Source organism: Vanellus vanellus (assembly GCF_965231255.1).
Source record: "Vanellus vanellus genome assembly, chromosome: 1".
In the NCBI taxonomy this organism is placed as follows: Eukaryota; Metazoa; Chordata; class Aves; order Charadriiformes; family Charadriidae; genus Vanellus; species Vanellus vanellus.
In genome coordinates this window covers 115410081-115423512 of record NC_138905.1, presented here as the reverse complement: position 1 = coordinate 115423512, position 13432 = coordinate 115410081, and the positions used below count along the sequence as shown (strand labels likewise).

General features: G+C 37.6%; 1 protein-coding gene across 1 annotated transcript in view; it reads right to left on the bottom strand.

Annotated features, from left to right (window-relative positions):
* Positions 1-4233: 4233 nt before the first annotated feature.
* The window catches only part of LOC309672361 (GA-binding protein alpha chain), a 28712-nt gene continuing 19513 nt past the window's right edge, over positions 4234-13432 (bottom strand). The window contains exons 8-10 of the mRNA XM_082483860.1: positions 12758-12898; positions 11208-11400; positions 4234-7038 (exon numbers count right to left, since the gene is read on the bottom strand). Coding sequence (XP_082339986.1) covers positions 6810-7038; positions 11208-11400; positions 12758-12898 — 563 coding nt within the window. The 3' untranslated portion in view covers positions 4234-6809. The remainder of the gene's footprint in view (positions 7039-11207; positions 11401-12757; positions 12899-13432) is intronic.

Genomic DNA, 13432 nt, shown 5'->3' with positions numbered 1-13432 from the left:
AGAGGTGCTCCAGTCCCTTGATCATCTTTGTAGTCCTCAGCTGGACTCTCTCCTGTCTTTCTTGAACTGGGGAGCACAAAACTGGACACAGTACTCCAGATGTGGCCTCGCTAGGGCAGAGTAGAGGGGGACGATGACCTCCCTCGACCTGCTAGCCACCTTTTTTTTAATGCACCCCAGGATGCCATTGGCCTTTCTGGCTGTCTTTTACTCCAGTCCTGTGCAAAGCCACCCTGATTACCCCAGCAGAGCGCCCAGGCCAAGGCTGTCTGTTCTCTTTGTACCCACGAGCCTGGCCTGGCTCGCCTTCTGGTCCAGGGAAAAACTCACCCCTATTGGCACCTATCTGGCTTTATAAGCTTTTTACAGTAGTTTTCAGAAATTAATTAAAGGTGCTGTTTTCAGTTTAGTGCCAGTTCAGTGTCATAAATCAGCTACGGGTATGGTTCTGTGCTTTAACTGGTTTCTGCCTCTACTTGAAGAACTATCCTTTGACAAAGCATTTCAGGAGCAACAATGAGACTAATGAAAAACCTGTTGAAACTAGTTTTCCAAAAAGTCCTTTCTGTCCCAACATGGCCATGAATTGCAGCTCTCATCTGTCTTCTCAATCTGTCAGTTGAGCCAAATTCAGCCAGTGGCCAGTCCAAAAAAGCATACCGATTAAAAAAAGGCTGAATTATGCTTTATATATACGCTAATCGGGCACACCAATTCAAGCACGATCGCAACAACTCATCTCTTCAGTTTCACAGAATTCGTGAACATTTACTGTTTGCAAACCCTTAGACCTAACAGGCCCACGGGTTGAGAAGTTGGTAAGGCAGGACAGACAGACGCAACTCTTCTCTGTAAAAAACCCTCAGCACTAGAAGTATTCCCCAGCTGATTTTTTTTTCTCTTCATTCTTACAGAGCTCACTTTATGCCTGGTGAATAAATCCCGAGGACAACTTCAAGCTCCTGTTACAGCTTCTAGCTCCTTGTTGGGTAAAGTTCAGGTCATCTTATTAATGTATGGTTCTTAGCCAAACTGCTTCCCCATCGGTTCTGCCTCCCTCAGCTGTTTTTAGCAGACAAGAGCCAGGGTGGACCCCAGCTACACAGCGAGCTTCACACCCTCACCGGCCATCGCTAACCTCCTTCCTCTGATCCCAAGGGGGAAATCAAATTCCTGAGGCGCGGATTACAAATTCCTGCACAGGGCAGTTTCTGTGAAGCCCACCGTGCTGGCATGCCTTAGGAGGCAAAGAGCACGCTTCATTTGGGGAATAATTCTGCTTTGAGTTTCTGGAATAAAACATTGCTTTCGGGGGGGGGGGGGAGGATAAAATAATACTTCTTCTGTCCTAACCCTGAAGTTCAAAGAACTGCACCCGGCAGGTGTCCTTCGCCCTAGTTAATCTCATTAAATCTCATCTCTTGCATTCACTCCCAGACTCATTTTTTCCATACATGCTGTTTGCAGCTTTCACTCTTACAAGATTTTTTTTAAATGTACTGGTTTCTCATTGTCTTCTGCAGCTGAAGCTTGTTACAAACCCAGTTCCCGTGAAGCAGTTCCTGCAGTCCTTGAAAATGAGAGTATTAAAAAAGAAAAAAACCAACTAGGATTACTGGGATGAAGGGGGAAACAGCTAGCCAACATTTTTTCATCCCAAAATACCTTTCCCTAAGTGGGAAGAATTTCAAATAAACAAAAAATCTTCTAATTTCTAAGAAACAGTTTGTTTTAGTGCCATCCATGCTTGCTTCATTTATAATTGATAACTGATACATAATATATTATATATAATTATATTAATTTGCTTTTTGTCTGCCAAGATGGCAGTATTCTACTTTGATTAGTGAATTCTGATAGTCCCACACGGGACTAGAAATATGGCTCCTTCCATTTAGGTTAGAAGGCAGGTTGCAAAGCTAAGAAAAAAAAACACGTCTTAAGATATGAGATCTATTATGGACAGTGCTTGAGGTTTGTTTTTTTTAATACTAAAGACTCCCAGCTCACTCAGATGATTAGTAGCGAATACCCGAAGCAAATCAACAGACAAAATTAAACGTTTCCACAAGTCTTCACACTCACCAAAGCTTTGCTAAACTAAACAAGTGTTTTTCCTGCTGTTTCTGAACGACCATTTCAACTCTGGCAACCTGAAAATCACTGTAAAGAACAAACTGAAATTTTATCACTATCTGCTGCCCAGCAGTTGTTTTACAATGCGAGAATGTTGGGCAATTAAAAACTAATGCACTGCAGGTAGTTTCAGCTGTTTCTGGTAATGAGACAGCTATTTACATGAGGATTCAACCGTTTCTGATACAGAGTTTTCTTCTCCCTTAAACTGCCTTTATTTTTATTAAGTAACTGCATGAGTAAGATGCTTACAATGATGATCAATAATTAATTACTTTCAGATCCTTTCTTTCCATCATAGCCAGTTACAGTGACACCACCTACAAAAAGAACCTGCATAGATGTTGTGTGTCACGAACCACAAATGCAAGAACCGATTCCTCTGTTTTTCCAGGTACGTGAGAGCTGTTTGACAGGTGACAGACATATCTTCCAATACCACTGCCAGTAGCCCCATTTAATCTCGATTTCCAGAAGACCAGTTCCATGAGTAAAGACTATTTTTAATTAAAAGCAGACGCTCAATATTTTTTCCTCCCTCCTCAGCAATTTTTTAATCTTAGTTTCAAATTATTAATGGCGGAGATGTCAATACTCTAAAATTACACGACGATAAAATTTCAGTTTGGTGCCCAATGAGATGCTACGGGCTCCGATCCTGAAACGAAGATGCAAAATGTAATTGAGTGACAATACATCTAAATGTATCGAGTCCCACATTACAACTCTCGACATCTATCATTCCGCTCCTTTGATTTTTAAGTAGGATTCTGTTTAGCATCATCCATATTAAGAATTACTTTTCCAAAAGAAAAACTACACAGCATCAACCCAAATGTATTGTAGAACTCCTGATACAGCTATATTAAACCCACAGCCTTTAAGAATATGTATGATCTTGAATAACAAACCCTCCCAGTCCAGTCAGTGAAAATATTCTCCTTAGACCTGTGTGAATGGATCTTATGATGTAACGCTCTTTTAAAAAAAGTTTTCCCCATAAACCTGTGTCAATGGACCTGCCATCATCCTTCTGTCTTTCACTCTCAGGCAATGGAGCCCCAGGTCAGCGTATTTTTCTTAAGACCGACAGTTGCAAGCTGTTAGTTTGTAATTCCCTATATTGTTCCAATAAAAATCTCGGTCTGAGAATGGGAATCCCAAAACAAACTCACTGGCATAAAGAAACACATTACTATAAACAGAAATAAAAAGTCCTCAATTAATCAGATACTGAACACTTGTAAATGCACTTTAAAGGCGGCTAACAAATTACTGAAATATTGTAAAAAGTTATTTTCAGTCCCCTTCATGCTGTTGCTGCTGAACTAAACATAAACATTTTGAAGCCAAGTGATCTGGTAGACTGAAAGATGACAAAATATTTCAGTCTTGAATTTGACAGTCCAGATGGAGGAGTTCAGAGGTATAATGAGAATATTCCTATTGAGACACGATTGAAAAATAAGGTAATAACAGTATAATCAGAATTTTATCTTCCTTTTAACGAGGACAGTACTAACAATTGACTTAGCAGGCCACAAGAAATAAGCAGGGCTATTTGCAAGAATGAAACGAAGTCCAAAGTTTACAGGTCAACATGAACCTTTCAAATTTAAACACTCCTAAAAGCATACACCGAAATATTTTACCGGGCTCCATTTTGTCCTACTGCTACGCTTCCATCATTATTTTTATCAAAGCACCATTTTGAGACCTCCAATTAAGATGTTAAAGAAAGTGGTTACAGTAATGAAGGACACCAAGTTCCAGTTCAAAAGCAGAAACACGCAGCCAAGGACTGAATCAAAGATGCATCTTCAGAAAATAAGACAGTCTGCAAGCTCGTTACAGGAAGAAGGCAATCTTAAGAGTAATGAGAATAAAGCATGTGTTAACCTTTAAACTGGTTGCACCTGAATGAGATTACAAACAGTTTTCTGAAAAACTAAGACATCAACAGGCATTAGCTGTATAACATTTTTATTTTACTATATTGACATTTTATGCACAAATATTTTATCAGAGTAAAAATAGAAAATAATTGTTTCATGTAAAATTACCCAAAAAAATGCAAAACACAAAAGAAATACATAATTATTAGCAGAGTATAAGTGTCTTTATTTAAAGAGTAAAAAGTATGCAAAAAACCTTCAGTTTTACAAAAAATTGAGAATATTCTTTCTATGTTTTCCTTCTGGCAGCAACAGAACAACCTTTGACAATATATTCTACATCTTTTATTTTATTGAAGACATCAAGTTAGTCAGAGTTCTCCCTCAACTACAGAGAATGCGACAGTGATTTTATACTGTTTGAAGGATTCTTTCTTTACTAATTAGAACACGGCGGAAAAGCAGATGATGCCACAAGGAAGAACCCAAAGGACTATCATACCTACTGAAAAGCTGCGACATAAGAATTCAGATGTATTTACAAAGAAAGTGTGATATCAGAAGTTTCCCCTAGAGGGCTTACATAACAAAAACATTCAAGGGGATAAAGTATTGACATTACATTTCAATTTTGTTGTTAGTTTATCCTCCCACAGTCCAGTTTGACCTAGAAAGCTGATATTTTAAGCTTCTCTTCTTTTCGTACTGTATTTTAGCTAAAAAGGCCTCTTATGAATGCTGCTCAATATAACCAGTCACTTGTATTGGGCTTCTGGTTAGTACTGGAGCGGTGTGATACACATAGCTGCTGCCACCAAACTTTCAGCTTCATCTTATTCTTCGCAAGCAAACTTGCATCTATTTGCATAAGTCACCTCAACCACTTGCCAACTGGTAGAATCAGATGACTGTAACAGTAATAAATGGATTGATGATTGACCTCATGGCAGATGCATTTACACATTTTGCTCAGGGCTTAAGATTTTTTTAAAAACAAAATATAACCAGCATGCTCAGCAGACTAAGTGCTTTAAGAGCTCAGGAGTGAAAAAAATATTGAGTTAGTGAAAGAATCTAGCAAAAAAAAATAAAAATCACGGCGATGATGAAAAAAGTAGGCTGTAACTACACGCAAGATTTCTAGTTAAGCAAAAGCTATCTGCAGATGAACATCCACCTATAAACAAAAAGCTTTGTCCTCAATGCATCTTTAAAATAAACATGAGTCTTCTGTGTTCTTTGCCCTCGGCCTGCTGTCAAATCAAGAGCAACAGTCCAGTGCTCTCCCTACTCAGTATAAACACATTTTATGTTTAGAAACTCGCTGTACAAGTACTTCTGATCTAAGGTTTAAGAGTAGCTCAATCCCTCACAGAATTATAGGTTTTCCCTTATACATTTGCATTTTAATTGTTAAGTGTTACCACAGGGGAATTCTCTTATATAATGTTGGAAAAGATGCATGGCGACATAATATTTATACTGTTTAATAACATGTAGCGGCAAAACCAAAATCAAAACTGCACCGTTTTCAGCCATCAGAAGAAAAAGTCTAACAGGCATCAGTACAGAAGCTGAAAAGCTGCAGCCTACTTTCTACTGCACGTGGAAGTTTGCATGAAGGACTCTTCACATCTCAGATTTCAGGATACATTCCAACTATTTCCATTCACCACCCAGACTTCAAACTGCACCCAGCTCTGGAGCATGCATTTGGTTTATGAAGCTTCAAAAACATCACTTGAAGTTCAGAATGAAATTAACTTTAAATAAAAAAATAAATCTTTGTATTTTAATATACGTCAGAGCGTACAATAATTTGGAAATCAAACTTCAGTTCTCTGTAAAACTATTTCCAACTTGCATTTTGTTTCTAAACAGGGACTACTGACTGTGATTAACTTAAGTCTTCAGTGACCAAGGCTGACTACCCCGCAGGTATAAGCACCTTGCAGAAGAGCATTAAACCCCGCCCCACCAAAACAACCTACTCTTTGGGTGAGGGCTATTTTTTAAAGTTTTCAAATCACCTGATGGGGGGTGGTAATGGGGAAGAAGTTTATCTTTGTTTTTTGCTAAATGGCTAGCGTTAACAACGTCTTTCAAAACAGGTAAGTACTTGCCCTCATATATGCATATTATCTACATATTACAATGAAATACTCATAATTGGCTTTTCACCGAAGCCAGATCTAAACCTGGATCTCCTTCTTCAGCACTGATCTTCAGTTTGGTCTAGTCTTAGTCTCCCTTGCTTATAAACACAGAAGCTATTTTAAGAACCTGATGCTTTGTAACGTTGAATGTGTCTTTCGGCTCTGCTTGATTAAATGAGAATAATGAGCACATTTAACTTGGAAAGCATCAAATGCCATTTGGTAGTTCAGCAGAGAACAAAAGACTGGAAAGGACTGAGTTCAGACAACTGGATCAGCCTGCTTGCTGAAGGTACTTCATTTTTGTAAAAAGCGCTGCAAAAATTATTTTGTACAGCTGTGGACACAGCGTTGACCACTTCTACCTTTCTCACCAATTTCAGATCGCATACCACAGAGGCCCTGACTCAAAGCTGCAGATGTTGTGGTGATCCCTTAACTTATACTGAAATATATGCTGTTAAAAGATCCAAATTTATGCGAGTCCCAGTTCTTTGTAGAAAACCATGCACTATATTGTACTGACAGGAAACAAAAGTTTCCAAATCTGATAAAGGTAAGAGCAGCAACTGCTCTGGTTATATTGGAAAGGCCTCAGGCTTCCACTTTCAGGTCCTAGTGCTTAATTATCTTTCTCTGTTTGCAGGGATGCTGTAGCTAGCGCCACCGCGGTAACTGGTTGTGCAATACCATGGAGCTGCATCTTGGCTAGTTTCTTCTGCTCACACTCTGTGACCAACCGATTCAACTCTGCTGCACTGTATCCGATGAGAGTTTTCAAGTCGCAGACAAATTTGTACACAAACCTCTTGCCTTGCACCTTGCAGATCATATCCCCATCATAGTAATACCTGTAAAAAGGGGAGGGGGGAGAAAAGTAAACTTTCAGCATCAGGAACTTCCATACACACCAGTCATTTACTTAAGGTCACTTGGAGGCCAAAATATTAATCTTTTTCTCATCATGATTCTCACATAATTTCATATACTAAGGGAAGAGGGTTGAAAGTTGTCACTGTACCTCAATATGTTAAGGAGAAACAAAACAGCAATTATTTGATACGCTGTAGGAAGCACCAGTTCAGAAATGAAGGTCTCAGAGCAGTTTAAAAATAACTGAGGGGGTGTGTGTGTGCATGTAAGTTTTATATAGTGCTTTGCCTTAATAAGAAAATGTTGTTTCCCCCCTCATTACTGTCTTTTGCTTTCTTTACTCTTGTCTCTGGCTTTTCTGAGGAAAAAATCATGTTGGAAACAGTTTGAAAATGAGTGGTTTCTATGATACCAAAGCAGCCATTCTCTCCCTGTTGTTTCCAAAGATGAAACTAAAACTATAAAAGCATGGTTTGCTTTTTTCTTTTTTGTATAGTTCATATGCTGGCACAACTACATCCTTTGCCTTTATTTACAGCTCAAAGTGACTTCTATAACTATGAATACTTTTTACAACGTGTCACAGAAGAGTTATCAGACCGAGCAGAAATGCAGTAAAGGTGCCAAAGTCTGTATGACCCACTGTACTCCAGAGACATTATAAATCTTTAGGTAAGACCAACAGAACATAGGTTAGAATTTTACAGTTTTGTTGCTGTTCTTGTCTCACTGCGGGCATTTAACAGAATGCATGTTACATTTCTCATTAAGAAAACCGAAGTGGTTGGGACATAACTTGGACCTGATGAGCTTAACAAGCTTATGACAAATTTAAAAAAAAAAAAAAAAAAACAAACCACCAAAACGAAACCAAACCAAAACCCCCCACAAAACCCAAAACAAAACCACCAATCAAAAAAAAAAAAAAAATCAACCAAAACCAAACCACCCAAACAATTTTATTTCCTCAAAATCGTCACCCAAATCAGCCCATCACACAAGACATCCCAGATTTCTTAACTGTCTAAAGCTCAGTCCTCTGAGCAACATGCTCGTAAAGCGAAGATGATTCTCATTCACCAGCAAAATTAAGTCAATTAAAAGACTAACTTTTGTCTTCTAGCTCTAATGGAAAACTGTCCAGGAAATTAATTATTTTTCTTCAAATCTCACTTCCCTAGTGGATAATTAAACAGATGTTGATTTTAGAAAAATTTACCAAGGTGTATATAACAAAAAAAGCTGCTCTTCCCTTTTTCACCCTGCCCTAGTTTCTCTACTGCCTGGTTTCCCTACAGCTGGGCAGAAGATCTAGCATATTTCCCAATAATATCAACATCATTTTCTGTATTAATCACCAATTGACACTGTAATTTCAGCCCATTAGTAAACAAAACATATTACCGTTTTTGTTTTAATAAAACGTTAGCTTGACAACAGTGTTTATCATGGGAGTAGCAAGAAGCAGACAGACTTTCCCTTCAGACATTCAAGTGTCAGACATTCAAGACATTCATCCCTTCAGACATTCAAGTGTTAGAAAACATGTCAATATTGATGCAGCTGCCAAAACGGCAACATTTTGAGAAATGTTATTTCTGTAATTCTGTGACTAAAATACAAATGCAAAACTTCTCTAATAGTGATTTATGCAAATTACTGTGCAGACATCTGTTTAATATCCCAGCGATAAGAGCATTATTCAAAAGTTCTTCAGCTGCCTTTGAGATCTTCTGCGGAGTTTGTTGACAAAACCCAAAAAACATTAGCATCATTTACATCACTTTTATGTTCCAGAAAGTTTTCACATATACCTTCAGTACACAAATGCATAGATTCACAAACCAGGTTAGAAATATGGGAATGGCATTGCCACAATAGAGGCTGGGGAGCAGCTCTACTAGAAAGGCCCTGCTTTGGGCAGGAGGTCAGACCAGAGACCTCCTGAGGCCCTTCCTACCCGAGGAATTCTGTGATCCTATTAAAAAAAATAACATTCTAGTTTAATGTATATAAATAATGTAAGAACAGCTATGCAAGACCAGACTAAAAATCTACCTAGAACAGGCTGTAGACTCCAACAGACCAAAAGCGTAGGGCAACTAAGATGATTAAGGGATTGGAGCATCTCCCTTATGAGGAAAGACTGAGGGAGCTGGGTCTCTTTAGTTTGGAGAAGAGGAGACTGAGGGGTGATCTTATTAGCGTTTATAAATATATAAAGGGGGAATGTCATGAGGATGGAGCCAGGCTCTTCTCAGTAGCAACCAATGATAGGACAAGGGGTAATGGATTCAAGCTGGAACACAAGAGGTTCCACTTAAATTTGAGAAGAAACTTCTTCTCAGTGAGGGTGACAGAGCACTGGAACAGGCTGCCCAGGGAGGTTGTGGAGTCTCCTTCTCTGGAGACATTCAAAACTCGCCTGGACGCCTTCCTGTGCAACCTCATCTAGGTGTTCCTGCTCCGACAGGGGGATTGGACTAGATGATCTTTTGAGGTCCCTTCCAATCCCTAGCATACTGTGATACTGTGAAAAGCAGATGCCTAAATGCCTAAGGAAAAGCATGAAAGTAGAGTAAGCATATAATGACACTCTTCTTTACTTTCAAATATCTGGGGCTGGAAGTTGCATTTTTCCATACTTTATATCCTTCAAAATATTTCTTTTTCATTAATTTGTCCACTTTCCTCTCAAACTCAAAACATATACACACAAACTCATAAGTTATCCACAATACCGTGCCTAAAGAAGTTAGGCACAAACTAAAACAAAAGGGTATAGTTAAGCTGTGTATCTGGTGCCTGCCAGTTTCTTCTGAGTCCTCCTATTCATGCAAATGAGATCCTGAGCAGTCATTCTATACTGACTTTGTGACGTTCATGGTCTTCTAGACTTCGCTCTCCCCCAGTGAAAGTACTCATTCAGCATTACAAATAATGGTGTTACTTAAACCTTCCCCAAAAGACTAAAGAAAGCCAGAAAGCCGTTTCTCATAGACTTATTTTTAAATAGAAGTTGATTTTTTTACCTTTTTTTTTTTTTAAATAACGTTAGATGAATTTACTTCCTTTTAGAAAAATAGTGTAGCCAATAGTGGAAATGCTGAAAAGCAGATCTTAGATCTCAGACTTCAAGCATATGCTTCACTGATATAATTCTTAAAACTGCTTAAACAGTTTGCAGGATTAGGCAATAAATTCTCTTGATTAGTTTTCAAGGTAAGAGCTTTAACCATACCAGATTACAAAAATTAGAAGTTCAATCTTAATGATTTCAGAGAAATTCAACGAATTGTCAAATGATTCCAGAGGCCAAAATACTCAGGGAAAGAGAGTCTAAAATTCAGGTACTTGTGTTCTTCCACCTCCTCAAGAACATCACCTACAGTGATTCAGTAATACAAGTCCCTTTTACCAATGTCAAGTACAAAATCATAATGGAACGATGACAAACTGAAACACCTTCATCTTTCTTCAGATGATAAAAGTTAACTATGTTGGAACCACTACTGCTGAAAGTTACCTGTCAACTGCATTTTTTAATTTAACATCCATACCGTAACAACAATGAAATGGATCAATGAACATTTGAACTTAGAAAAAGTTTTGTTACATACAGAAAAATATCCTACATACAGAAAACTACTAACAACTATGTAATTACAGGGAAGTATCACTTTATACCATACAAGAGGAAGAGGAACACAAACAAGTTAATGGTAAAATATAAAAATAAGTCAGTAATTCAGAATATTCGCATCTTTCTGTATCTTTCACCAATAATCAATATTGTTTGGCACATTACTGAAAGCATAAATGCTGAAGATGCATCAAAAAACTGTATTTCCAAAAGTGAGCTACACAAATTAATTATCATGTCAGCGAAAAAAAGAAATATATTTTCAAATGTTCAAGAAGTTATTGTATTAGCTTCTTTATAAAAAAAAAAAAAAAAAAGAACAAAAAACCCCAACAAATACCTCACCCCTGAGACTAGTACGATCTGATGGGAAGGAGTAGCTTCAGAAGATCTGTTTATCCCTTTACTAAAAAAGCTGCAAGTCTTGCATTATGATAGTTAAAAATAAAGTAGCCAAATGGAAGAAAATCACTGCATATCTGATTAGCTTCTAAATTTTCTTACCTCAAAGCCCGACTAAGCTTCTCGTAGTTCATTGTGGGTTTGTTTTTGCGCTGTCCCCATTTTTGTGCAACCAGTTCAGGCTGATTCAATTTGAACTCTCCTTCGTCACCAACCCAAGAAATACAGTCCCGAGCATCTTTGTCAGTGAGAAGTTCTAATAAAAACTGCCACAACTGGATCTGGCCATTGTTTCCTGTTGAAATAGGGATAGCAAGATCCATTTCAATTAGTCCTTTTTACATTCCCCTCATAGCTAAAAATTTCCAACCAACATATTAAAGTAGACCAACATAGAATACACGATGGAAGGAGAACTTGCACTTAATTAGTTTCTTTTAATTATTCTTTTGTAAACATTTTCCTGCAAAGTCATCAGCATTAATCTATTAAAAAATACGCTGATGAAAAGAGGGGGAAAAAATATATCAAGATTTCTCATAAATATGTCCCTAGAACTTAAAAAGAAACCCCAAACCAGTAACATAGTCATTTAGACACATATCTATCCCTAAAATAGAACAGATTTAACAAGAGCTGCTTATTCCTCTTCAGGCATACACACACACACATATATATATACATGCACGCAATAGAAGTTTTTTTTTTTAAAAATAGTTTAGTCTTCAATAGTAATATTAGAAATACAAAAAACCCCACAAACTTCAGCTTAAGTCAATACAACACCATTCATGTCCAATCATTAAGATTTCTTTTTAACTCAAGTATCTGCAGTTAAATTTCTAAACTCTTAATGAGATAAAGGTAGCAGACCTAATGTCTAAAGGGAGAAACATAGGGTGTTCCCCACTGATGTCAGCCCATAAAATCTTGGCCTAAGAATGAATGATATCATAATAGACTTTTATGAAGAGTTTAAAACAAAAATTCAATGGAAAGGAGAGGAAAGGTTTTAACAGAAAAATTCACAACAGTGGAGAGAACCAAAGGAAAAATGACAGCAAGAAAAAAATAAGATAAAGAAATTAAGATAAGCTATTAATAATCAAAGAATATGTACGAATAACAGTAATTCCAAAATCAAACTGCAGATTCAGTGTGCCGTTTTCCAGAGGGTGCATTCATTTAACAAAACAGGAATCTGAAACTTGCTAAATTCTAAAGTCACCAAATTGTGCAGGGCCAGGGGTGGGAAACAAGTAGAACAAGTAGTAGCAAGGCTAGGATTCTACAACATACAGTTTATTATCTTCCCTTTCTGCAAATGGAAAGAAGTTAAAAGCTTGAATAGATGCTATGTAGTGGTTTGAGAGGACAGACTGTTAAGTGATAGAAAGAGAAATAATTCTATGCATCTCATTTACTGCAAGACACAAAAGCTGTGGGATCACATTAATGTAGTGCCTGCATGAGCTAACAAACCTGCCAGGTCTGCATGTGTTTGTGATATATTTTGTAGCTACAGTCCCCTTCATACCACATGGACTTCTACAAACCTCACATATAGAGTGACAAAGGTATGTCCTACAAAACTGTAATTGAAATTAATGAGCGTTTACTGTATTTGCACTTAAAAATAACAGAGACAGTACCTGTTCTATTCCCAGGGGAACTTCTATCTTCCCCAGAGATCCTTGGAGCTCTCTGTACTTTAGCTGCCTTTGCACTGCTGTTTATTACTTTAATGGTGGTTGGGGTAGCAGGCTGTACAGATGCTGGAATAATCTGCACAGCTGTAAAGCAGAGAACATTGCAGAACATCAATTATAAATTGCTGGCACAGAAAGAGGCATATATTATTTATTACCTGTATTATCATAACATCTAGGAGCTAGCTTTTCCTTTGCTAAAACGACACACTATATAACTCACAATGCTAAGAATAATTTAAAGACTTTTTACCTCTTACAGTGGAAATTGTGGTTTTAGACTCATAGCAAAGATGCCACATTACAGACAAAACATCAGCTTTAGTTTACTACCATGTGTAATACATGTTTCCGTAAAAAAAACCCTCTCATGCCTTTGTTTTAGTCTTTATGCTGTTCCCATATGAACTACCCTAATGCCCTTTTCTCACCTGCTATTCAAACAGCAATCAAATACTCCTCTATTGCAATGGTGTAAGAGGTTGCAAATGCCACACTCTAGGTGGCTTTACCGAGACACAAACCCAGGATATAACGCACACTCTATCTATGTAACATATAAGCTGCTTACAAGTCTTCTGAAAATTGATTCATTTTAATAATTGATGACACTGCTTC